Source organism: Xiphophorus hellerii, chromosome 7 (genome assembly GCF_003331165.1).
Source record: "Xiphophorus hellerii strain 12219 chromosome 7, Xiphophorus_hellerii-4.1, whole genome shotgun sequence".
Lineage (NCBI taxonomy): Eukaryota > Metazoa > Chordata > Actinopteri > Cyprinodontiformes > Poeciliidae > Xiphophorus > Xiphophorus hellerii.
In genome coordinates this window covers 4488079-4515382 of record NC_045678.1, presented here as the reverse complement: position 1 = coordinate 4515382, position 27304 = coordinate 4488079, and the positions used below count along the sequence as shown (strand labels likewise).

Below are 27304 nucleotides of genomic sequence, written 5' to 3'. Positions count from 1 at the left end.
TTCGGGTAATTAAAAAAAAAAATCCTTTGCATGTTTTTGTAAAAATGTATTATTTAAATTCAAAATATACATCTATATGCAATCATTTTTAGAAGTTTTACTTTAGATAGGTTTTGAGTGTATAATTTTAGTTCTTCATTATTCTCAAACATAAATACATTTTATTACTTGTAAGTACTTTGTGTAACGGTGTCTAATTATGCTTCGGTTATGTTCAAGGTAACGAGATGAAAGTAGAACTGTTTTGAGTTTTTGAACACATCGGACACTTTATTAGGTGCACCCTGTCGGGCCCTGTTCCCTGTGGCATAGATTAGAGAAGGCTTCAGGGACATTCTTCAGGGATTTTGGTTCATGTTGACATAAAGGCAGCACCGGTTGGTGCGGGCTGGTCGTGATGAGAATTGTCGGCACCAAGTAACGGAGGAGTCAAGAAAACCGAGCCAACTGTTGAGCATGGTAATGCTAAGGTCGCTGCTTTTTTCTGCTAGTGGAAATGATGCGTTCAATGGTGTGGATAAAGTAATAATAATAATAATAATTGCTTCGAAATTATTTGACCTCACCCGAAAGTAACAGCAACATTACGGAAAGACTTAGTACAGACACCCTTTGGACAGCATTAGTGTAGTAATTAGCAACACAGTTAAAGGAACAATCAGCTGGGACGTGAAGCCTGATGGTTTATGGGAGTCAGGAAAGTCAAATTGTGTTTAGGTCCCTGTACAGCCTTGTAGGGCAGCTGTCAACAGTTTTACATGGCCGTGTTAAAGGGGCAGTATTATGTAAACTGGACTTTTAGCTTTACATCCCTCGTCAAAAACACATCTGGAGTGTTCAGGGTGTGCTTGCTCTCACAAAGTGCCGCCGTTTCCACAAAGCAGATGTTTCTCAGCTCCTTCAGACTAGCCAGCAGCAATTAGCAAACTTCAGGTGGAACTGCACTATCTGCTGAGCTCCTTATAGGAGCTTCCACTTATTAGAGCGCTGATAAAAAAAAAAAAAAACGTTGTTAAAGCTTTAATAGAGGAGCCATGTTGTGATGACTTCCTGAAGGCGGAGTTTCAGAAAGAGCAGGAGCTTCTTAAAGAAATAGAGGCCCAATTTCAAGGTGTTAAATTGTCATATTTGACTCATACACAGCAATGTTTTAATAACTGAAGGTAACAGTTTTTTGATTATGCTATAAAATGGTATATGCATGATGTGCCTGGAATATGCATGATGCTGCCCCTTTAACAGCCGGAGCAAACCTGAAGCCATCTGAAGGGCACATGGTGCTTCATTTACCTTTTTATTATTGGCATTTAAGTGCTAAAAACACCATATAACCTACTAGGATGTGTTTTGATTGGCGAGAAAGCCCTCTAAGTACCTACTGAACAGTGTCTTCAACCAGAAGGGTAAACCCTCACAGATGACTTTATGTGTTCCAGCTGCAGAGGGCAGCAGGTTTTAGAGGAGGATGAAAACTATTTGCAGTGAATATGTCCACCTGCGCTGCGCTGGCTTTATTTAACTACGCGTCATAAATCCAACACTGCAGCCACCAGTCACTTTTTTCTGCAAACATGCTGCAAAACCAGCAATTGTTCCAGATTACATTCAATCCTTCGCAATACCCTGAGTGTGCGGGCATGTGTGTGCGTGCAGGGGGGGGTGCATGTGTGTGTGTGTGTGTGTGTGTGTGTACAGCTGCAGTCTTATTTATGTTGGAATCAATTTTGGTAGTTTCCAAGAATATTTCCACATGCAGCGAGAACTAGCTTTCTCTCTGGGTGAAACTGAATCTTCTTAACCCCCAACCTCACCCCCTGCCCCTCCCGCACCGCACTGGCCAGGACACGTTAGCACAGCTATCTTTGAGAGAGGACCATCGATGACATAATGCAATCCAGGGATACGAGAAGCCCCTTCCTCTGATCCGAAACCTGGAAAGTGACGAGAACGAGACGAGGAGATGCAGAAGACGGGACAAAATGAAAAACCTGACAGAAGAGGTGATGTTGAGGGGGTAGGGGAGAAACAGAGACAGAAAAAAAATTGGGAAAAACGAATGTGCTTCCAGTCTATGTGTGTGTTTACCTTTGGGAATGTGTGTGTTCATTCCTCTGATAAGATTTTTTCCTGCCAACTAAAAGAAGCATTTACGTCAGAAAAAAAACCCACTTATAGAGATTAAATCATGAGAACATGCATAAGAAAGAAAAACGGGTCGAGAACGAGGGTGGAAGAAAGAAAGACAGAAAGAAAGAGAGAGAGGTAAGCGAATGATGGAAGACAAAGTGCTGATTCAGTTCTCTGCATGTTGATCCATGAGTCAGAAAACCCAGAGAGGCCAAGGGTGTGAATGCGTGTGTGTGTGCGGGGGTGGGCGGGCGTGTGCGTGCGTTTGTGTGTGTGTGTGGGGGGGGCGCATGTGTGGGGGGGTGTGTGGGTGTGTGTGTGTGTGTGTTGGCTGTAACTCAACCCTTACATGGGAAGCTCCTCCAACATCTGACAATCATTACGAACCATCAACACACACACACACACAAAAAGTGATTCCGTTTGCTGCGTCATACTCAGGTTTAATGGACCAATAATGGGGCTGTTAATGCAACAAGCCCTGCCTGGGTCAAAGGTCGCCTCCAGCCACTCAATCAGTTACGGGTTCGTCCCAGTACTCCCAGCATCGGTGACGGGTCAAGTTGCCGCTTCTGTGTTTAGGCGGATGTGGAGGTTTCCCACGACGCCCGCGGTCACTCGAGGAATCACTGATTTGATCTGAAAACCTGAATCAGAGACAACGACGGTTTTGCGACCAGGCCTGGAGGCACGTTAACCTAATCACTACTGGGGTTTTTTTTTTTTTCCCCCAGGGGGTTCAGAAGACTGTGAGGATGAAGGAAAAGCAGCTGAAAGCTCAGCAGCAGTCAGTCAGAGAGACATTTTACCATTTTTTGCCAGATCCTTGTGTTACCTTCACCCCACGTGTCAGTCCCAATCTCTGCACTGTTCCTGTTTCTAACACCTTCCTTGGAACCTTTGTTTCTCCTCTGTACTTTCCGTTAACATGCTTGGATACAGAACTCTGTGAACCACCAGCTTCTTCAGCTGTGGGCGTGTTTGTGGGTGTGTGTGTGTGTGTGCGTGTGGGTGCGTGTGTGGGTGTGGGGGTGTGCGTGTGTGTGTGTGTGCGTGGGTGTGCGTGTGTGGGTGTGTGTTCCCCTCTTCATAACAGGTGTCCATCACCGTCCTCTGGACATGTCCAGTCAGCAGATCGTGTAGCTGACTGACCCGGACTGAGAGACGGTTTAAAGGCTCAGGAAACCTTAGCAGGTGTTTTGAGTTAATTACCTGATTAGGCTGTGACAACATGAGTTTCCATTAATGACCTTTGCCACAGGATTCTATTTGTTCTGAGAGACTGACTTTTGGGATTTCATTCTCTGGAAGAAATAATCATCAAAAAATAACAAGAAAAGAAAAAAAAAAGCTTTGAATGTATCAATCTATGATCATTTTATACAATATGTGAGTTTCACTTTCTGAGATCACTGGTAAGACATTTTGACACATTTACCCAATATTGTAATTTATGAGATGTACTAAAATACTTAAAAATCACTCAACGGCTTAGCACCACAGTACATTACAGATCTGCTGACGTATCAACCTTCCAGACCTCCCAGGTCTTCTGATTCTGATTCTGGTTCTGTTCTGCATCCCCAGAACCAGAACCAAACATGGAGAAGCAGCATTCAGCTTTTGTGTAACACAACTTCCAGAAAACTGCAGAACAGCCGAAACACTGAGCTCCTTTAAATCAAGAATAAAAACCCAGCTGTTTAAGGTCACTTTTGAATCATAATAACTGGAATATTGATCGACATATTTGATGGGTATTGGTGATTTTGATTATGGCATTTGACACAATGTAATGTTTGTAACTGGTTTCACAATTGGTGACCGTACAATGTTTTCATGCTTTGTTGAGAACAACAGATATGTTGTTCTCATATTTTTATGATGTAAGGCACTTTGAGCTGTCTTGTTGCTGCAATGTGACATACAAATAAATTTGGATTTGATTTTTGATTTACTAGTATAATAAAGGAAAAATAGTCTCTTTAAGGTCTTTAAGGTGTTTTATGAAATGTAAAATATATTTTCATTTCATAATTTTATCTGTTGACTGTATCACACTAAAGGAAAGACATTTGCTTCCAAATGAATGCAGGTAAACAGGCGTTTTCCACAGAATCATTTTTCATTTAGTTGTGAGGCAACCAGCAAGTTGCTCTGTTTCTGTAAATAACTGTCTAGTGCAACAATTCCCAGACTTTTGAATTCAAATAGCAGCTCGGCGCATGTTGAATTTTCTCAAGGTCCAGCGTCTGCATAGCAATGCTATTAAGGGGTAATACAGCTGGATATGATCTCTTTCAGTTTGCTGTGCCATGTCATAAAAACAAACATACAGTGAAAAGAAATAAGTACTGAATGTGTTGATTCTTTCTCAGTTTAAGTATTTCTAATGGGGCCATTGGCATATAATTCACACCAGATGTCGGCAGAAACCCAAGTAAGACATAAAGAAAGCAAAGCAAGTTCACGAGTGAGGTTATGGGTAAAAAAAAACAATAATAATACACAGAGTTGAGTTCTCACCAAACTGTTAGCTGTTAGCATGATGTCCTGCAGGTCCACCATCTTGTCCCTGGTGTTCTAACATGGTCCTACCAATGCTGACAAGGATGGAGTTTGATCGGTTAACTGCATTCCCATTGAAAAATTATAGATGTGCTAATGCCAATCTAGCAATTTTTCTATTGCAAAAACTGTGCTTTCTAATTTATTTTAAATAGGAAATTTAATTAAAATCGCATGTGAAGGAGCTTGTGCACGCCACAAGCCATTGAAAATCACGACAGTGACAGTTACATGAAATATATTCACGCGGCGCTAGCGCTCATCATCTATCAGCCATCTATCGGGCGTCGGAGCGACAAGCCCCGCCTACTTGGGAGTGGCTACGTATGCGGCGTTTTTGGGGAAATTGCAGTCGGTGATTTTACATTAGAGCGATGGATTCAACACGTTAGAATGATGCCCATCTTTTACTGAACTGTGTGAAGCTGAGAGACTCTCAGAGCTCCGCTGGAGCCAGCTGCAAGAAAAAAATAAAAATAAAAACGTCGTCCTCTTCCACGTTTTCATCTGTGGTGACGTCTGGCTGTTGATCACGTGACTCTTGTGATGTGAAAACAAATGGTTTTGATAGGCCAATAACTTCTTACCCAAAAATCATGTTGTTGTTTTTTTTCTTTTCAAAATTGCCGTGTTTCCATTAAGCAAATTCATTTTCATAATGTCAATTTGCAGTTAATTCAAACAGATGCAACTAATCCGGATGATGGGTGGAGGACAGAAGGGCTTTTTAAAGACAAACTAACGGGTCTGGTTAGTTTCTGGTACGTTTCAGCCAATAACATGTTGATACGTTAAAAAAGATGCTGTGCATCTTTTTAAAATAAATACTTTCCCACTCTGTTTGACAGGTTGTATAAAATTTTCTGGTTCCATTTGTGTAAAACACAGTTAATGTCTTAACTATAGCAAGTCTCTGAATGGGATTCTATTGAACAAAAACATAATGTTTCACTTTCTCCATGTTTATATGTTTGATTTTGAAATTAAATCTTTATTACTTTTTTTTTTTATCACCGGAGACTTATAAGGAAAGTTAAAAATGACCTTCTTCACAATGTCCTTAAGACTGGTCCAGTCTTTGGAACAATCTGTGAGGTTTGCTGGATCTCTAAATGATTTTAAAACTGTTTTAAAAACTCGTCTTTTTATACCGGTGTATAATTCCATATAGCGCCTTTGTGTTATGACTTCATTAATTATGTCAACCTTGTAGTTTTCTTAGTTTTGTGCTATTATTATTGCCTTCATTTTATTTCATTTAGTATACCTGTAAAGCACTTTATCTAAAGCGCTTTATAAATAAACAATGATTTGAAGAAAAAAAAAAGACCCTGGAGACCATTTGTCATAGGCAAGCTAGGTGACTGCTTGCGACCTCCTAGCCACCAGGGGGCCTCAAAGCTACATGTTCAGCCTCATCGCAGTAAAATTAAAACAGCATTATTATGTAAGATAGACTTTTTGGAATTTCACATCATGTTGTAATGTCAAAACATACCTGGAGTGTTGCTTGGATTCTTTCATGCACGTTTGAGGAATCCTTTAATCTCCAATGGCAACCATTAAGCTGTGCAAAACACCTGGGTGGACCTAGCTCCGCCTTCGAGGACAAAGCTCCTCCTCAGAGCTGCAGTTTCCAAGTATTCGGGCAGTTCTGTTGCCTCACAGAGCAGTGCATGTGTGCATGTATGTGTGTGGTGTATGAGTGTGTGTGTGGGATGAAATATGGTTCATAGCTGCAAGGAAACATACAGAATCGGACATTTTTTGATATTTTTTACCCTTGAACTTGACTGCCGGGTCAAATTGGCCCGAACAGTATCAGTATCTATGTAAAAAGTAGATGCAGGAGGGGGAGGGGGGATAACAACTGTGTAAAATGAATAATTTTTTAATTATTATTATTATATGTACAGTATATGTATCTATTAAGACAGATAGAAAACGTTTCATGCAAAAAAAAACGGGTCAATTTGACCCCCTTGTCCCTAGTGGGGTCGGCAGGGTGCTGGTGCCAGCTAACGTTCCGGGCGGGGTTCACCCTGTACAGGTCACCAGTCTGTCGCAGGGCAGGACACACAACCATGCACACACCTAACAGTTATGTTTTTGGACTGTGGGAGGAAGCCGGAGAACCCACCATGCACAGGGAGAACATGCAAACTCCGTGCAGAAAGACCCCAGAGCGGGAATCGAACCCAGGACCTTCTTGCTGCAAGGCAACAGCTCTACCAACTGCGCCACTGGGTTAAGTATACAACATTTTTATAACAACTGAAGTTATGTACTGGCACTATGTTGCCTGAAAACACATGTAACAGCCCCTTTAACTGCACACTGCCTCACTTCTAACATGTAATAGATGGTGGCATTTCAGTGAGCCACGTAAGGGGTTAGAAATTTCTTCACTGTAGTTTGGGCCCCCGCAAAACTAGAAACAGACAAAACAGACAGGCATATATATCCCAGGACACCAAAAATAGACAGAAGACTAATAACTGCATCCAATAAACCTTGAATATATAAGTGTAATGCAGCCTGCAGTGGGATTACTCCAACTTTAGGTGGAGGGAAATGCAGCCAGTGAGTGCCCCACACTTACTCCTGTAGATGTAATGGCACAAGCACCCAGGAGCTTTCCGGGGCTTAAGCAATGTTGACTTTTCATCAAAAAGGAATCTGTTTTTTAGTGCAGAGGATGAGGGAGGAGCAGGAGGAGGAGGAGGAGGAGGAAGAGGAGGAGGAGGAGGAGGAGAGGTGAGCATATTAGAAGAGGAGGGCCTGAGGAAGAGGAGAAGAGGAGGTGGTGGTGGTGGGAGTCTGCATAAGAAAGCAACTCCACCCTTGCTCCGGCTGCAGGAGCAGAGAGCAGCAGCAGCAGGTCAGGTCCCGTCCTGATTTGGATCTAACTTCACCGAGCACCGACTGGACCGCCGTTCCTTTTCACCGCCCCATCACCTCCCCCCCGCCCCGGTCATGCTCTCCGCGGGACTCTGCGTGTCTCTGCTGGCCGCGTCCTGCGCCCTGTGGCCGCCCGCTGTCCGGGCGGCAGCCTGCGAGCCGGTCCGGATCCCGCTGTGCCGGTCCATGCCGTGGAACATGACCAAGATGCCGAACCACCTCCACCACAGCACGCAGGACAACGCGGTGCTGGCCATCGAGCAGTTTGAGGGGCTGCTGGGTGAGTTAATACAAACCAATTAAATATAAATCAAGCGTTTTCTACAATGTCTGGATACATTTTTATTTTTAGTTTAAGTGTTATTTTTAGGTTGTTGTTTTTTTTTTTTTAAGTTTTCACGCAAAGTTTTCATCAACCTCTTCATGATATATCCTTCTAAGTTCCTTATTTTGGTTACAATAATGTGACATTTGATCCCAAAAGTTCAATGAAAAGTTTTTTGTCCCCCCCAGGAAGCAGCTGGGTGCTTTCCAAATCGTCACCTTCCTAAAATAATGACCGAAGTGAATATATATATATATATATATATATATATATATATAGTTATTTATTTTTACTAAAAATCACTTGGGGAAAAAAAGACTTCGGTCATTATTTCAGGAAGGTCACAAATCATACTTAAAGGAGTCTTTATTTTTTTAATTTTTAAAAGGGCATCCTTCAAGGTTCTTTGCTGGGCATCTTAATATTTAATATTTAAGTATTCGCATAAATCATCTTAGACAAAAAAATAAAACTAAGTATTTTCTTTCCTCCCTCCAAAAAAACTCAAAGCTCAGCGCAGAATGAAAAAAAAAAAAAAAATCTTTAAAATATGAGCTGGCGTCCAGTTTTAATTGTCTGGGATTTTAATCTCTGACTAGTTTTCTTATTCAGCACATTAGATACAAAGTTTTTTTGTTTTTGTTTTTTTTCCCGGAAGAGTTTTTGCGGCGCTAGTGGCTCATATGTGTGGGTGGGGACACTGTTTTTTTGTTTTTGTTTTTGTTTTTCATGGAGGCACAAAACAAAATAATAAAACAACAACAAATAATATTAAGTGTTAATGTTATTAATCTTACTTTTTTTTTTTTTTTGCTCCTTTTATAACTTTAACCAGACAGGATTTATCAGGTTAGCAAAACAAAAAAATCGAGAGTAACTTAAATTTCACATCTGCCACTAATTAAATATCTAACTGATGTTATTTTAAATACATTTAACATTTGTTCTCTTTGTGCAAAATACAAAAATATTAATAAATCAGGTCATTTTTCAGTTTTTACCCATTCATTACAAACTTTTCCATCCGTCCATCTATTATCCTCTGCTTTTCTGAGCTCAGCTCGGTCGCAGGGCCAGCAGCCTGTTAGGGCCAGCAGCCTGTTAGGGCCAGCAGCCTGTTAGGGCCAGCAGCCTGTTAGGGCCAGCTCCCCCTGGAGGAACCCTGAGGTACTTCGGCTACGTTCACACCTGGCCTGTTTGGTTCTCTTTAATCAAACTCTAATTTCAACTCTGATGCGGACTAAAAAAAGAACAAACAACAAACTTCAAGCCTTTGTGTCTGTTTGATTAAAGTGAAGTCCGGTGCAGTTCGCGTGCATATGTGAACCCCAGGCGGACCGGACCAGAGACCGCTCCAAACGCAGGGCATTCTGGGTAAATGCAACCTAAACAAACGCAAGAAATGGCTCGTGGGTTTCCTAAAAGACAAAAGAGAAATTCTACAACCGCTAAAATCAGACACCACTCCATTTTTGTTTACATTTCGTGAAGAAGGAAGTTGTTCTCTTGTTCTGTGAGGTTTTCATGTCGTTTCCTTCAGCGGTTGTTGGTGTCACTAAATTAGTTGATGGCCATTTTAATAACAAATTCATCGCGATTAATCGTGATGAATATTTGTTTCGGCTGTGCCGAACTTCCCCCTGGTTTTCAGATAATCAGGTCTCTCGGTGCCTGCCATGTACTGATAACCCTGGCAGGCAAAACAAGGCCGTGCATTCGCCGAGACTAAGCACCTGAGCCACCATGATGCACTACACGAATCCCACAGATATAAATTACGTGGCTCTGTTCTGCTTCTCTGTGTTTTGTGCTGCTGGTTTTAGTTTCACGCAGGATCAGCCTTTTCAGTCACACTTGAGCGAAAAGCAACCAACCATGGAGCTGGAGGCCTGATTTTTTGTTTAGTTTTTTTGGGGGGTCGGGGGATCAGATATTTTAGATATCCGCATGGCTTCACATTAAAATAGTGGTGGATGCAGTGATCAAATCCGGGGGGGAAATGACAGAAATGGAATGTGACGATTTTTTCAGCAGCTATGTGAGCCACTACACTGCAAAAACACAAAATCTCACCAAGTATTTTAGTCTAGTTTCTGGTGTAAATATCTTAGTACATTTAAAATAAGACAAAACCAACTTACAAGTAACTTTTCAACTATAAATAGGAGCTTGATTTAAGTCAATAACTCCTTAATGTTGATGAAAATGTACTAGTTCCATCGGCAGATTATTACACTTAATATGAGACATTTTTCCCATATTAGAAGTGAATTAATCTGCCAATGGAAGTAGTACTTTTTCATCAATATTAAGGAGTTATTGACTTAAATCAAGATCCTATTTATAGTTGAAAAGTTACTTGTAAGTTGGTTTTGTCTTATTTTGAGTGAACTAAGATATTTACACTAGAAACTGGATAAAAATACTTGGTAGATCTGCACATTCTGCACACACACTAGCTAAGTCTATAGACCAAAGATATTTGACTGTGTGAGGGTTTTCTTTGTTTTTGTATCAACTTATGCTCCTTATCAGGACATATCTCAGGGAGAATAGTCACTATAACTTCTCTTGCAACAAAATGGAGAACTTGATTTGGCTAAGTTTGGCTTTCAGTTTCCCTAGGGGACGAAACGTTGCCGTCTGCTGTGCTCGTTGACACTTGTTTTCTGTTGCCTTTGCACATCCAACTGGATTTGGAACATCTGATCCTCGAGCAGAAAACTGGATGAACTGCCAGGAAATACAGTTCAGTTATCCGTACTGCTTACTGGATGAATCCCACTAACATTGGCAAAGCCCGGTGTGTGTTTTTCTTCTTTTTCCCACCAACCTCTGTGTGCACCGAATACTTTTGAGTATTGGGATTTTCATTAAGTGGACATTTATGGTTTAGATTTAAAAGAGAAATCTTTTTCAAATGACTTTAAAAAGTGCTCTCCAATTCCTTCCAGATATTGCAAAAGGAATTGTTTTTGTCACATTTCAGACAATGCGCTTGGATATTTTGATTTGAAAATGAACAGAAAACGTAGCCGCTCTCTGTATGTGAATTTCTCCAGCTGTACTGAACTACACCGTTTCAGTTTTGTCCTTCTGTTTAAGATGAGAAAATCTTTCTTCTCTTAAATACAGGAGGAAAAAGGAGAAAGATTTTGGGTTTTAGATAACCGACTAACGACTCAGCGACTGTTGAAGGAAAGTCGAGAGAATTTCCATTTGCCGGCATAGAAAATGTGGAAGGAGGAACTCTGGTTTCACATGCTGGACTGCATGTGAAACGCTGCTTTGGCAGAAAACTTGCACTCTGTCACCCTCGGCATTCCGTCCTCCACACTGAAACATGGTGGTGGGAGTATCATGCTGTGGGGATTCTTTGGAGGGCTGACAGACGGAGGTAAATACAGAGCAGTCCTGGGAGAAAACCTGGTGAAATCCTTAAAATACCCGAGAATATGGCTGAGGTTCACCTACCAGCAGAACAATAATCCTAAAGATATCACCATAGCAACAATGAAATGGTTTACATCAGGGGTTGTGAGAGAGCTAAGCTAAGCTCCCAACCTAGCTCAGCAAGCTGTGAGAGATTGAGCAGCTAAAACCTTTCCTCTGCCTACATCCCCCAGAATGCTGTGCGGTTCTGGCACAAAGTTCAGTGAAATCCTAGAACATCCTATTGGATATATTTTCAATTGTTATTGATCACATGTCTATCGCGACGAATATTTTTGATTTACTGTCGAGCCTTGGTTTTTAGCCTTGGTTTAAGTTTTAACTTTGAGTCTTGAAGGTAGCAGCGTGTTAGTCAATGAGGTGAAAACTTAACAAAATCCACAGATGTTTATGGTTGGAACATGACAGAATGTGAAAATGTGATGACTGTATTCTGAATAAATTTTAGAAGAACGGTAGAAATTTGAAAGAATTCAAACTGTCCTCCTGACGTTTTGGGATTAGCTGAGCGCAGCTGAGTTTATACGAGTCTTAAAAGTTGCAAGTGAGAAAACTCCAACTAAAAACAAAATGCCCTAATGAGAGACCCATGATCCAACATTTAGGAAGCAGCTTCAGGTTATGAGTTCAACATCTTTCTGTGACTTCATTGAGAAGCCGCACAGCCAAACCTCAGGCATGCTCTTACAATAAAAAGGCTGATTTATCTCCCACCCTGTTTTGAACCTCTTCTGGTTCCGTCTTGTTTGAAACGTGCAGCGGGGTGGAAGTCGCGGTAACCGTCCCGCTGCACCTCCTGCGTGCGGTCGGTCGGTCCGCGGTTCCTGAATGCAACACGCTGCTCTGCTGTAAGAGAAGTCCTTCCTGCTGAGGGGAAAAACCAACAACTCAAGTTCGAAAGAACTGAGCTGAGACTGAGTAAGCATCCTTCAAAAATGTTTCCATTTAGCAGATGTAGGAGCCTCCCGGGAGAGGAAGGAAGTTGCTTTATGTTCTTGATGTTGTACCTCACTGCCATCCATCCATTGTCGTCCACTTCTATGAAACCGGGTTGTTGAGGCAAACTTAGATGCCTCTTTCCCCTTGCAAAGCTCCAACTCACTTTGGGGATCCCAGAGCGTTCCCAGGTCAGAAGGGATAAATATTCCCTCCTCCGAGTTTTAAGCGGTGCCTGGAAAACCTCCAAAGGGAGGTTCGGTGGAAGACTACCTTTTGATGAGGAAGCGCTCTACGAGCTCCCCACGAAAAACTGAGTTCCTCATCCGATCTTGAAGGCCAAGAGATCAGGTGAAGAGACACATTTCAATGTCTCTACAGGATCTCGCTCTTTTGGTCAAGACCCAAATCCTGTGACTATAGGTTAAGATCAGACTGTTGGACTGGTAAAACAGTTTGTTTGGAGCAACTGTTCCTTGAACTGAGCCTCACATCTGCCAGAGTGCCCCAAGGCAGATGTGGCTCACCACCATTAGCTTGTGAATCTGTGTGTGTGTGTGTGGGGGGGGGGGGGGGGGGGGGGGGGGGGGGGGGCAGCATTGTGGGGGATGTCGACAGAAGAAAGGAAGGTTGGTGGCATCAACTAACTCACTCTCTTTCTTTAGTTACCTAGCAACAACCTGTTGAGTAACTTGCGCAGCAGCAGTTTCATATTTCGCCACCGTGTCTCAAAACGGCTTAAAAAATAATAATAATGGTGTGAAGTGAAAACTGTGGATAAAACAGGAAAAGTCATGTCACCAATTTGGTATTACAGATATTTAAAAGTAAAACCTAATCAAGAATTATTATCGACTAATACAGAACCCCTATATCGTGATACATTTTTCAGCCATATCAAGTCCTACTGTTTAGTAATACCTCTGATTCATAGTAGCTGGAACATTCACTAATATATCTGATGTATATTTGTTTGATTTTGACAATTGCTTTTGATAAAATATAATGTTTTACTTGCTTCATAATTGGCGACTGCATGATGTTTTTATGATATAAAGTACTTTGAACTGCCTTGTTGCTGAAATGTGCTATACAGATAAACTTGATTAACAAACAAAACATATGAATAATTATGATGTTCAGCTTGAATTATATGTGTATCAGGATAATACTTCTATCTTATTGGTATTGCTTAATATAACCCAGGAACCTGTGAACTCCACTTTAGTTTCACTTAGATGTGTTTTAGTTTTTAGCTTATAATCACCCTGGTCCAGTGATTATAAGTACTTTAGGCCCCATGCTTCGGATTTACCATGGAAACCCAAAGCATATTGATGTTAAAGTGGAAAATAAGTCTCAATTTAACATGCAGAGCAAAAGAGACTGAGAAAGTTTTACAAATTTTTGATGACCTCAGCAAATACAAAAAGCAGTTTTCAATTGATGATGTAATCTATAAAGGATGTGAAAGCTTTCCAAACCAATCAAACCAGATGAAAAACGCAATTTCATGGTTGATTTTAAAAAAAAACAAAAAAAACAACCTCTATGGTTTCCTGTTCTGTCAGGTACTGGATGCAGTCCAGATCTACTCTTCTTCTTGTGTGCCATGTACGCCCCAATCTGCACCATCGACTTCCAGCATGAGCCCATCAAGCCCTGCAAGGCGGTGTGCGAGCGGGCGAAGTCCGGCTGCGAGCCGGTGATGAAGCGGTACAACCACAGCTGGCCCGACAGCCTGGCCTGCGGCGAGCTGCCGCTGTACGACCGCGGAGTGTGCATCTCACCTGAGGCCATCGTCAAGGCAGATGGACCAGGTATTCACATAATCATTCATAAAATGGCTGACGGGTAGAGGACATTCTGAAATTCTCATCTGCACCGAGTAGTCAGGGGTGTAAATTGTAGTAAATTGTAATGACAGACAGACTTCAGATTATTTTGTCGTTTAAAAAAAACAAACAAAAAAACAGTCAAATATAGAAAACTTTCTGTTAATGTGACCCCTGGTGTAAATCATAAAAAGTTTCTACCATACTTAATATTTATTTTATTTCAAGATGATTTTATTTGTTGGCAAAGATATATAAATAATAAAAGTATGGGGTGCTGTGGTGGCGCAGGGGTTAACCACAACCCACGTATGGAGGCCTTAGTCCTCGATGCGGTGGTCACAGGTTCGATTCCCTGCCTGGTGACCTTTGCCGCATGTATTCTCCATTTTCTCAGTATCCACTTTCCTGTCAGTTCACTATCAAATAAAGGCAACTAGAGCCAAAAAAAAAGAAACAAATAATAATAATAGTAATAAAAGTATCTATCTGCATCAACCAAACCCCTGAGGCCTAAACAAAATAATTCAGACAGTCATTAATTTGCCCCACACCATACGTTGGACACTCCTGGGCTAAATACAAATGCGCGCTACACTTTCAGGATTTTTTTTTTTTTATAAGTCATAAAAATATTTATTTTAAAAAGTACTAGTTCCATTGGCTAATTACTTCACTTGTAGCGAGACATTTTCCCCTGTAATAGGTGAAATAATAATCTGGCAATGCAACAAGTACTTTTTTGTCAATGTGAATAAATTATTACCAAGCTCCTGTATCTTGCTGAATAATTACTTGCAATTTAGCTTTGCCCTTTTTTTTTAAGTGTAATAAGATATTTGCATTAACAACTAGACCAAAAATTCTTGTCAATATTTTGTGTTTTTGCAGTGTAAAAGTTGTCCCATTCAAGTAAATCCCACTGACTTCCTGCTGCCTGTAAACGCCACAAATTGAAGGACTTTTATGGATAAGTTTCTAGGCTGCTTCTGAACTAGCATGCTATCTCTCTCTGAATGACGTGGCCCGTTTTCCCAGAGAAGCCGAGTCCTATCAGCGTTTTCAGCCGCCTTCCTTCTCCTGCAGCTCTGTTTTGCTTTCCTCACAAACAGATAGCATGAGTCATTTCCCCCTCTGAATCCACTCCCACCGACTTTCTCAAAAAGCTCCTTGATAGACGCAGCCCACTCGTTTTCCACTCAGTAAAACCCTCGCTGTCCTTGGCCTCTTTCCGAGCCGAGCCGGGAGCGGGGAGTCCTGAAGAAAAAAAACATAACAGAACAAAAAAAAAACACAACCTCATCCTGATCTCCTTGACCTCCGCGGCAAAACGCCCACGGCCCGGTGGACGTGGCGGGGGCCTCTGGATTGTCCTCTCGCTGTGATTTGTTGCGGTTCAGCCGGGGTGAAACTTTCAAAATGTTCCCCCGAAGTCCAAAAGCAAGGCACGGAAGCGCCGCTGTGTGCGGGGAGAACCACGGGCCCACCCAACGGAGCTCATCTGGCCTTCAGCCGAGGCCGCGCTGATCCCATCCGCAGCTCTGACGAAACGCCGCGCAGACGGTTGAAATCGTGTGTGGGATTTTTTTTAGATTCTGGGTTTGATTAAAAATGTTGCTGCAACGGGACTTACTAGGAGGCGGATCTGAGCAACAACTTTCTTCCAACCGAAAGCAGCTCGGTGCCTTATAGTCACTTGGTGACCTCACATCTGACAGGTTTTGATCAATCTGTGACATTTAGCATCAAATCTATCTGGAATGTTTCTTCCAGCACACCAAACCAGTCACACATCATTTCGTTTACTCTGTGTAGTGACAGGACACATGTTCTACCTTCCTTTTTCTAAATAAGAAAACCAGCTTCCTTGTGAAAGAGTGAATATTTTCCCTCCATGTTTCTGCAGACCCATACCTCCAGGACCCCTCCAGGTGTAACCCAGGTGAGGTTTTAAAATTTAATAAAATATACAAAGAAACAACAAAAGTTTATTTTCTTATGTAGAACCATCCAACAAGATGAATCAAAGATAACATAAATATAAAGTGCTATCATAGCAGTGTTAACTATTACACATGTAGGTGGATCTTCCTAAAAATGCTGCATCATGTAAAAAATACTATTGTTTGGTTTCTGAAAAGTTCTTATCCACATTAAATTGCACAAATACACCCTTTGTGTTGTTTTAAACATGCCAAACAGTGTAGTGCAAAGCTAAAACCTGTCAGCCAATCAGAATCCTTCAAAACAACAATGACTTCCTGGTTGGAGTTAAACATGTTGCACAGAAGGTTCATTTGTGTGGACAGAAATATAGACTGAGCTATTTTTAAATGGGGGTGTTGTAATACAACTTTTCCACTACCGATATGATACCAATATCGCATCTTTGATTATTAGCCAATATCAATATTGGCCCGATAAGATATCTGCAAGTATCAACAATATTTTTATTTAGTTTTGTAGTGTGGAATGTTAGAAAAGGCTTGATCAAGTGACATCACTCAAACCGAGAACAGTAGTCAACAATAGATATAAAAAGAAACGGACCCATTTATTATTAACCAATGGTTCTCCGTGGAATACAAGCTCTGGTGGATAGAAATACCGAGATGGACTAAATCCTGGAGCAGAGTACTTCTATCAGCGTGCTAATATTGGAGATTTTAGATGCAGACTCACATAATCCAATACTTTGTTTGTTGGCTGATACCAGACCAATTCCCGATATCAGTATCAGATTGGGACACCCTTACTTTTAAAAAGCGCATTAGAATATGAAGTTAATAAAACACAAGACAATGTTGATTTGGGAACCATGACAAAGCAAGTATGTTTATATATTGGCGCATTATTCGTCGCAGACTCCAGCACATGGAACCATAAATCTCTGCTTTCTCATGTATACACGCAAACACAGTTACAAAGCTTTCACAAATCTCCACTTTGATCTGAGTTTTTATAAATAATAATTTTTAGTGGTATAATCCCAGATGAAGGGCCAAATCACATAAAAATTTGTTAATTTTCCCAGCTACGCTATGCTTGGACCTTAATCAAACTCTGCTTTTCCATGACAGAATCCAGTCCAGACTTTCCAATGGACCCTAACAACTTCCACTGCCAGGGACCAAATGGAGGTGAGGCCCCACTGTCTCTTCGTCTCTTTTTTTCCCATTTTGGGCAGGAGAGAGAAAACTTATGACTGAGATTTGAAAATTTGTTTTATTCCTATTAACCTAGTGTTGCTAATTAGCATCACACCTAAATCTGGACCAATTGCAAATGGAAAATTAAAGCAAGCTATTTCTAAATAATTTAGCATCTGGTTGTGAAATATAAATGCAGGCTTTAAGGGTGTAATGAAAGGAATGCCAAAATAACCCAATAAAAATATTTTTGTTTTGTTTCTAGATCGCTGCAAGTGTAAGACGGTCAAAATGGGACAGAAAACTTACGTGAACAACAACTATAACTACGGTGAGTGATTTGAGACTTGAAAATGTAATTTTAAAATGTGATGTATAATAATCATTAATATTTCAAGTGCAATGTATACAATATACAATACAATGTACAAATACAATATATAAAAAATTTTCTATACAAAAATCCGTCAACATCCAGACTCCAAGTTCCTCTTCCAACTCCTAATCCTTCTAAATAAAACACTCTGAGGTCCAGTAATGCATTCTGTCTTTGGGCTTGACACTTCTATAGCGCTGTATTAGAAATAATTGGGCCAATATCAGGTAAAAGTATGATGGATGTGTATTATTTCTGTTGAAAGCATCAAATTAATTCCTGAAAGGGCAAAGTGGTTTCAGGAAGCTGGTCAGGAAGACATTAAAAATCATTTCTTTGTTTCATGTGTCTTTTAAATGAAGGTTTCAGCTAACTTTTGGTCTGTTTGACATTTGACACCATGTCAGTTTGACCTATATTTAACATAGTAAAATGAAACCTTTTGGGGCCAACGGGGGGGACCTTGAGGCACGCCCAAAGAGACCATAATATTTTGATTTGGTCAATGAAAATAAATCCTGCTCCGTAGTATAGGGTTCTTATGGTTATTTTCAAAAGGTACTTTTAATCTGACCATCAAACCTCATTGGAACGCATATTCTAATTTCTTGACTGCATATAGGAGGGAATTTATTCAGAAGAGAAAATTTAGCTATGTTCTCTCGCTCTTCAGTTATCAGAGCGAGGGTGAGGGAGGTTAGAAATCGTGGCCTGGAGCCCACGGCGGTGGTGGACGTGAAGGAGGTGCTCAAGTCCTCCCTGGTCAACATTCCTAAGGAGACGCAGATGCTCTACTACTCCTCGTCCTGCCTGTGTCCTCCTCTCACCGCTGGGGAGGAGTATATCATCATGGGCTACGAGAATGAAGAAAGGTCCAGGTATGAGTGGCACAGTTATAATAAAAGTATCATTGCAGATCTCTGTGGAACCTGGACACATAAAGATGAAACGCATTGTGAATTCACCTTGCTACTTCTGCGTTCCAGTCATAGTGTTTTTGTTCTTTGACAATAACTTTAGGCCTTCTTGTCCTTCTTCAATGTTTGATGCTATAGATTACCATTGAAATAAGTCGCTCACAAGTCCAACTGTGAACTTTATTTACCTCTTAATGTTTCGTGTGGCTGTAGGTTGCTTCTGATTGATAGCTCCATTGCGCAAAAGTGGAAGGACAAAATGCGCAGGAAAGTCAAGGTTTGTACTGGACTTGATTATTCACATAAGAGACTCTCTCCACTAGCCAGTTAGCTGGCAGAGCTAACTAGCCTCAAGTTAATGCTAATTAGAATGGGTGGGATATCATATGGTAGTATTGTACCTAAACTTACTAACCCTAATAAATTAGGATATTTGCTATTTAAAAAATAAATAAAATACTAGCCCATTTCCAATGTAGGTCACAATTGAAAAAAAAAGGAAAATATCTGTCAACTCTAAAACAGATTTTTACTCTGATATAACAATTTGTCATGTTGAATTTACTCACATTTCTGTTAATCCAATACCAAAATTTTCCGAATTTTTTCAGCATATCTCCCGTTACATTCACAAACATTTCTGTCATTAAAAACTAAAATTTTCAGTAATTTTTCAGCACATCTCCTGGTACATTTGCAGACATTTCCGCTGTTAAAAACGCCAGTCTCCCAAAGTCAGAGTTAACCTGTTAACTGAGGTTGTTAACGGACAACCTCAGTTAACTACTACTCTCTCAAAGGAGTAAAGGATTTTATTCAGGGGAAAAAAATTGTCCAGGTAGCTACTTTTAATGCCATCTGTACAACAAACCAATTGTTGTGCCTCGTAAGAGTTCGTTTTCCCATAATGCAATGCGTGAAGCAGAAAGTACAGAAACATTTCTTTAAATTTTTACAGTACATAAACCCGGTACAGTGTACCTCCATATGCATTAATATGTACAGTGGAAACCATTTACCACAGAAGCTAACATCTACAGTCTTTCTCATCTACACTCTTTGGGCTTCAGCCAATCAGCACTAAGGAAAAAGAAAACTGGCACTCCTGGATTGGCTACTTTGCAAACACCAGTCAGTAGTATGTCAAGTAGCATTGCTCCTAGATGTTGTAGTTTCCCAAGCTGCATTCCTTCTAAAAAATTTCCGAAACGCTCCACAAAAAAGTCTTCCAATAGGCAAACATTCTGCAAATAGCTTAAAGTTGCATTCCACAGAAAATGACATGTACATAGAAAACTACATCTACTGAGATGACATTTGTTCTGAAAAGTTTGAGAGGAAATTTGTAGAAAAGGACAAATTTAGTCTCACTTGAATATTGAGACTTTCTGAGTTGCTTCTTGACTTACTGCTGGAGGCAGGAAGCAGGTGGTGCTCTCTTGTCATGTATCGACTCTCCTCGTCTTACAAGAACGGGAACCTCTTGTAGGTTTGAAGTTTCACACTTTGTTTTTTTTCTCCTCTCCAGAAATGGGATCAGGCCCTGCAGGCACCCCCAGCATATTCACGCCAAAGATCTCACTGAGATCTCACCCTCTGTCTGAATGTGTGCGTGGGTGTGTGTGCATGTGACTGTATGGGTGTGTGTTTGTGTTGATATTGCACTATAACAGGCTGTCCTTGCTGAATGTAGTTCATCTCTTCATTTTTCAGACTGTTTGGGATTAGATTTTTGCCTTGTCATTTTCTTTGCACAGACATTATTCAGTGTGTTTTTGTCATTGTGTCTCTGTATGTATGTATGTATATACAAACGAATGAAGAGGCGGAGCTTTAAATATGTTGGCAAATGCTTTTTTTTTTTCTTCTTCTCTTGTTTTTGGACCAAACGTTTTTCAAAGGCAGCCATATTGGCTCAATTGCTCCCCTCCAGATTCTGATTTTATATAATCCTGGATGAGGCCCAAGTTACCATGGTGATTGGAAAGAAGACATTAAGTGACAGCAAAGCCATGTGGGTTTTCTCATAATGGATCTGGAACCACAAACTGGACTTCACTCAGCTTAAAGACGGAAGAGCATTTACCAACACGGAAACAAGAACATCTACTGTTGCCAAAGATTTCTGGGTTCTGGATCGGAAACCCTCCTTTTTAGTAGACAATAAACTTAAATCAGCTGCTTACAATGTGGTCATGGCTCATATTGTTTAATTTCATGGGAAACCTTAAAGCTGAACAACCAACTGCTCATAATTTACAAAGACCCAGAAACCCACAACGATACAGGCCCAGACGTAGTCTCAAATCCTAGATAGGGTTAGGTTGTGTGGTGTGTTTGGTTTTTATTAGTTAGTTGCTCCATTTTGTTCGTGAGTTCGACATGCAGACTTTGTGAATTTTAAACAGAGACCCATTCACAGGCAACTTCTTTCTGCGTGTTTTTTAACAGCTGCCAGGCTAACAGGCCTCAGGGTAGGAAATCTGAATCTGACTTTGAAGTTTGCACACTGCACGAACACAAAATCTGACCAGGTATTTTTGGTCTAGTTTCTAATGCAAGTCTTAGTACACTTAAAGTAAAACAAAGGTAAATTACAAGAAACTTTTCTGCAAGATATGAGCATTATTTAGGTAAAAGATTCCTTAATATTGATTTTATGAAGCATAAGTGGAATTAGTATTTTTTAATTTTTCATAAGTTGCTTATAAGTTAGTTCTCACTTGTTTCAGGTGTTTTTTTGTTTTGTCTAATTTCACTAGAAACCAGACCAAAGATACTGTGTAATAAATTCAGCTTAATAAAGAATTTAGCTGCTATTTGGAGCTGCGCTAACACATCAGTGGTTTTCAACCATCTTTATTAACTCCAATTTCATAACCCGTTTACACGGGAATTTTTATTTTTTTTTACCTAAAACCTGTTGTCAGTTTAAAAAACATTATCATCCACATGGGATCATTTCCAGAAATTATTTTATCCACACAGAAACATCGGGAACAGCCCCAAATGGTAATTTTCACTCACTGGACCTGTAAGTAAAGCTGTACATGCAGCGTAGGACATGCGCATATGGCCTCCACACAAGGTTAGCGGTAAACATGAGCAAAATGCGAATTACGAACAACAAAAACACGAGTGGAGTGTTTCGTCCAGAGAGGTGGCGAGGTTGAGCTTCTTCTCGGTCACATTGGACTACAAACCCAATAAACTACATCACAGCGTTGACTGAGAGGCACAATGGTTGATGTCTTCGAGATTATAGATCAAGTTACAGATCGGGCTAAATGCTTCAGTGTTTTCACAAAAGAGGCATTTTTTATGCCCGTGTGAATAAGCAAGGGCCAGATTTTCACTCTGGTCCTAATTTCAGAAAAGGGTATTTTAAGGTCCTCTAATTATGAACTCTGACCTTAACTGAGGCTTAGACGTTGTTCTGCGTCGTTAATGCCCTCTGGCTGTAAATCTCTCCTCTGAAGCTTCACTACAGTTCGAAATCCTTAGATATGGCTGTGTATCCCTCCGTAGACTGATAGATGTTGGGACTTGCTATGCTGCATTTTGAAATCTTTCATATTGTCAAACATTCTGTTTAGACGATTCATTGATTCTAAGGGGCCAACAATAATGAGAAATGGGATATGGTAGACATCTAATTTGTGATTTAATGAGAGGGAGGTAGTTACCTTTTCCCAAAGCATGCAGTTAACCCCAAAAATTATCTGTAGACCTGGCAGATTTACACTTAAAACATTTTTTTTTTCAGCTAAAAAGTTTGTTTTATGTAAAGTTAGCATGGTAGAAACCAGCCACTTGTCCCACGCTTCACTTCGTGCAGAAGGTGTGGACTCTCAGCTATTGAGAAATGATTGCGTCCTGGAGCCGTGGACGCTGTTGAAGTTTTAAATTTTATCCAGTTGCTAAAGTTTGGCAGTGAGGTATGTAATACGCCCATTCAACAATCTGAATTTGCCTGCGCTGTAAAGAACCATCCTCTTTTGGAGAGTTAATGTTAATTCTATATTTAGAAGTGTGGTCAACACGGACTTAATACTTTTGTTCTCTTCCTACGTTTTTTAGTAAAGGCTAGGACTAGCTGAACAAGCTACTTTTAGCAATAGCAGTGGAGGAAATGAACAAAGCCACTAGCTAGCTACTTTTAGCAAGCTATAAACTAGAATTGTAGTCTAGCTAGCTAGACCCTAATCTTTAGCTCCTGCCAAAAATTCTCAGATTAAAGTCTGGACTTTCTGCTCCAAAACGTTAATATTACTTTCAGTCTGCAGAAATTTGTGGTTAATATTAAAATATTTGTTTAACTGAAACTGACATTATTTTCAGATCCATAGTTTCGTTAGATCATGTGTACAGTTTCAACTCTTCTATATCCTGTATATAGATATATAGTTATGTATCCGGTATACATACAGGATATAGAATTCTTACATATCCTGTATGTATGTATAAGACCAGTTTTTTGTATTCTATAATTTTTTTTCTGTGCGATTGTATGTGTAAAGTTGAATATGCAAATGCAGAGAACCAAATAAAAACAATTTTGATTTTACTTCTTTTTTTTACATTTTATTTCAAATAAAGATGCAGAGTGAAAATAAATGGTCCACAGATTTTACACAGTTCTTAAGTATAAAAGCTTTGTAGGATGTTTCTTTAATGTGGGTATTTTTTGGATATGTGGTTTGAATTCTAGTGAGATGACATACTGTATGTTCAGACTTCAGACTCTCAGGTCTGTTCTGGCCGTTTCTAACGTGTTTATTTCTGAAACAAATGTTAAATCTGACTGGAAGTGGAGTTGGAAAAAATGTTAAATGTAACGCTTCAATACACTTGTGAATATTTATTCACAACCTCTCTGATTCACTGCTATTAAATCTGGAAAACAAGAGAAACTGAGCGCGTTTCCTAATTCAAAGTGTAATATTTGTGCTGTACAAACAGCTCAAATATTTGTGTGGCTAACATTACCTTTAAAATAAAAGCTTTGTAAGTTTTAAAAAAATTAATTGTCCCATCAATCAATAAAAAATTTTAACCGGATTAATCACACTTTAGCGCTGCAATTAATCATGATTAATCACAATGTTCAACTTTCGAAGCCTGATATGTACACGTTTTGTTTTTTTTAAATACTTAGAAGGGCAGTATTATGCGTTTTATGTGTATTGTGTCTTAGCACAATCAATTAACTATGTTATCTTCAATTGTTTATAAAAAGCCATATATATCAAATATGACTGAAAAGAAATTTTATTTCTTGATTTAACGCCTTTAATTTGGGCCTCTGTCTCTTTAAGAAGCTCCTACTCTTTCTGAAACTCCGCCTTCAGGAAGTCATTACAATATCGCTGTTCTATTAATCCTTTAACAACATTTTCACCAGCGTTTCACTGAGAAGTAGCTCCCAAAATGAGCTCAGCAGATGCTCAGTTCCACCAGGTGTTTGCTAATTGCTGCTGGCTAGTCTGAAGGAGCTGAATCCACCTAATCGTTTTGCACAGACAGCTGAATGGTTGCCATGGGAGATTAAAGGATTTCTCAAACACATTTAAAAATCAAGGCAACACTCCTAGTATGTTTTTGATGAGGGAATAACATCATAACATGATGCAAAGCTCAAAAAAGTCAATTCTACAACATACACTACCTCTTTAAATTATTAATTTTCTTCCTCTTCACACATGTACAGTAGATTTTCTTGGCCTGTCGCTTAAAAAAAAAACTCAGAATGTTTGCCAGTTTGTTGTAACATGACAAAATGTGGTTCAAGAAGTTGAAATACTTTCAAGGCGCTGTAAAGACAGGAAAACCATTTTCAGGCTGCAGATAAACATCAATCTGTTAACCTGGCGCATGTGTTGGATCCAGTCAGGCGCATAACGAGATGAAAAAGTGGCTCGGAAATCTGTCCTCGAACAGAGAGCTCTGTGTCGTGGGATCCTGGACGGTTTTTAAAGGAGTTTTATGCAAGCTCATGGCGAGCCATAATGAGCACGCATTTTTGGAATTAGAAACACTTGCTTGACTTTCCCCAGATGATAAATTCACCAGAATGCGTGAGTGGAATGAACGAGTCGCAGCAAAGCTGCAGCCTGGCATGTCTACCAACCACATCCTTTCAATTTCAGTGTAGTACAAGTCAGATCAAATCTAAATCCAGTCATTTGAGGAAGTTCATAGTGTCTTAAAGCTGCAGTGTGTAATTTTCATAAAAAACGTGATTTTTTTTTATTTTTTTTACAAATTTGTTAAAACTGTCACTATGTCCTGATTATCTGTGAGACGGATAATATGTGACAAGATCAGTCTCTAACACCTCCTCCTTGAGCTAGCATTGCCATCTGGAGAAGTGTGCCTTTCCAAAGCAGAAACAACCAATGAGAGCCCGGAGGAGGGGCCTAGCGCTGTGAGTCAACCTCTTGTCTGTGCTGCTAAATGTGCTAATGGTGGAGAAACAAGTTATTGTTCCAGGAAAACTGTTTCCCTACCGTCATAGGTGGCTATGCTAATTAGCCTGAGCGTTCACAGCAGGCTCTGCTGCTGGGATCTAAATGTCGCGTAGCACAGAGCAAGAGAAAAGTCTGAGCAGCGCGTATACAAGCATGAGTGACAGCACTAAGACCCTCCTCCTAGCTCTGATTGCTTGTTTCTTATCGAACACCGCATTTCGTAAGGTGGCAGAATTATCATAGTAGTACCACGAAATATCGAGATAAAACTTGACGTCAACGTCACCCACCCTTATTCACCCATCCCTCTGGAAATCTGCACAATTTGTGAACAACAAACTTAAATATAGTTCATTTCATATTTTATGTGATAGACCAAGACACAGTCTTGTATTCAGTGTATTCAGAAACTAAATTTCTTAGTTTAAATTGCAATTTTAAGTTCAATTTGCTACCTTACAAACATGACAACTCAAAAAGATAATTGATATGAATATAGTTAGTTTAATTTTAACGTGTGAGTTGAAAGGATATATAAATGTAGGTTACTTTGTGAGTTGTTTTAACTCCGGGGTATCAAGTTCAAATAATAAGCAGTCATTAATTACACAACTTGTACAGCTTGACTACATGAGTTTAAATTACATAAATGTAACTTACCTTAAGAATAATCTTTTTTGTTAATGGATAATGTTATACAGTGAGTAATATCAACTCCTAGCATCAAGTTGCTAAATTATCATCAACTGGGTAACTTTCACGACTTATCTTTGTAAGCTGAAAAAAAGAAGAAGCTTGAGTTCACTTACGTTTTTTAGGCAGCAATTAAACTTAAGTTACCTTAAAAATTTCTATAGTTTAGCGGAAGGAATATGGACTATGGTTTTCAAAGTAAATATAAATGCATGCCACCTTTTCAGATTTTTATTTGTAAAAAGAGTTCGAAAAGCACGTACACCGATCTTTGCAACATGGACATTTGTGGTGTCAGCACGACAAAAGGTGGGAAAAATTCAGTGCCTCTTGCATGCATTTCAAACTGCACATTTTCCCGCGCTAATTTTAACAGCGTGTGGTTAATCGGCCCTATTTAGAAACCATGTTGTGTTTTGTTTTGTCTTTTTATTGTCCCATTTGCCCAGGAGCCCAGCTGATTCGAGCAGGTCTGCCATATCTGTTCACGGAACACCGACTTTGTGTGTAATTGTGATTTCCATCCAGCAGGGGAAAAAAATTGCAATATATTTTCCTGGCGACTGGGTTTAAATGTTGGGTGTTTCTGCCTCTAAAATGCTGGTAATTGCCCCTTTTGTGATGGTTTCATGAAATGTTATGATTGTATTCCCGTATGCATTTTTTTCTTTGTCTATTCTTTTTCCAGGCCCGCGTGCACTCCCCCCCCCCCCACACACACACACATACAACAGAGACAGTTCAAGGACACAAATCAGCAGATTACATTTCTTGACGGGTTTCAGAAAGCGCCGTGAGACTGCGGTGTGGACCCATCTGGTCCCTGTTTCCATTATCCCAAGTCTCTGGTTCTAATGAAAGTCCAGAGTGCTTCAGTTAGCACCGAGAACAAAATGTGTTCACATAAATATTCATATTCTCAACAAATTCATGAAAAATAAACACCCCCAATAAGGTCATCCTGACCACGGAGTTTAACCAAACAGAGCAGCAGCATGAGAGAGAATGAATGGAGAGTGTGTGTGTGTGTGTGTGCGTTTGTTTCTAATACCTTGTGGGAACCATTTTCCTGACATATACTACGTTGTGGGGACACACTGCTCCTTGTGGGGACCGAAGCCTGGTCCCCACAAGGGGAAACGCTGTTTTTGGGTCAGGGGTCAGATTTAGGACTAAGGTGTGAATTGAGTTTTGGTTAGGGTTAGGTTTAGGTATGTAATGGGTAGGTTTAGGGTAAAGGGAAGGGTAAGGTTTAAGCTGTAGAAATGAATGGAAGTCAATGGAAAGTCCCTGCAAAGATAGCTGCGCAAACGTGTGCGCGCGCGGGGGCGTGTGCGTGTGTGTGTGTGTAGGCAAGCTTCCAGTGTTTTCTGCCTACTAATTCACAGCAGTGTTTTCTCAGCTGCAGTTGCCATGAGAGAGAAGAGAAAATGTTTTCACGGATGTTCTGCTCTTACGCCTCCTCATCCTCCTCCAGCTGACTGGAAACACACCTGGCTCTGGGATAAGGTGAACTCTGTGTCTGGAGGCTGAGAGGGGCTATTCATGTTTCGG

At 40.2% G+C, this 27304-nt stretch overlaps 1 protein-coding gene across 1 annotated transcript; it reads left to right on the top strand.

The window, feature by feature from the left end:
- Nucleotides 1-7486: 7486 nt before the first annotated feature.
- On the top strand, nucleotides 7487-23147 carry frzb (frizzled related protein). Its single transcript, XM_032567386.1, has 8 exons — nucleotides 7487-7876; nucleotides 13882-14130; nucleotides 16052-16087; nucleotides 17226-17285; nucleotides 17560-17625; nucleotides 18344-18548; nucleotides 18801-18864; nucleotides 20116-23147. Exons 1-8 carry the CDS (start codon nucleotides 7672-7674, stop codon nucleotides 20170-20172), a joined length of 942 nt encoding a protein of 313 aa, XP_032423277.1. The 5' UTR covers nucleotides 7487-7671; the 3' UTR covers nucleotides 20173-23147.
- Nucleotides 23148-27304: the final 4157 nt, after the last annotated feature.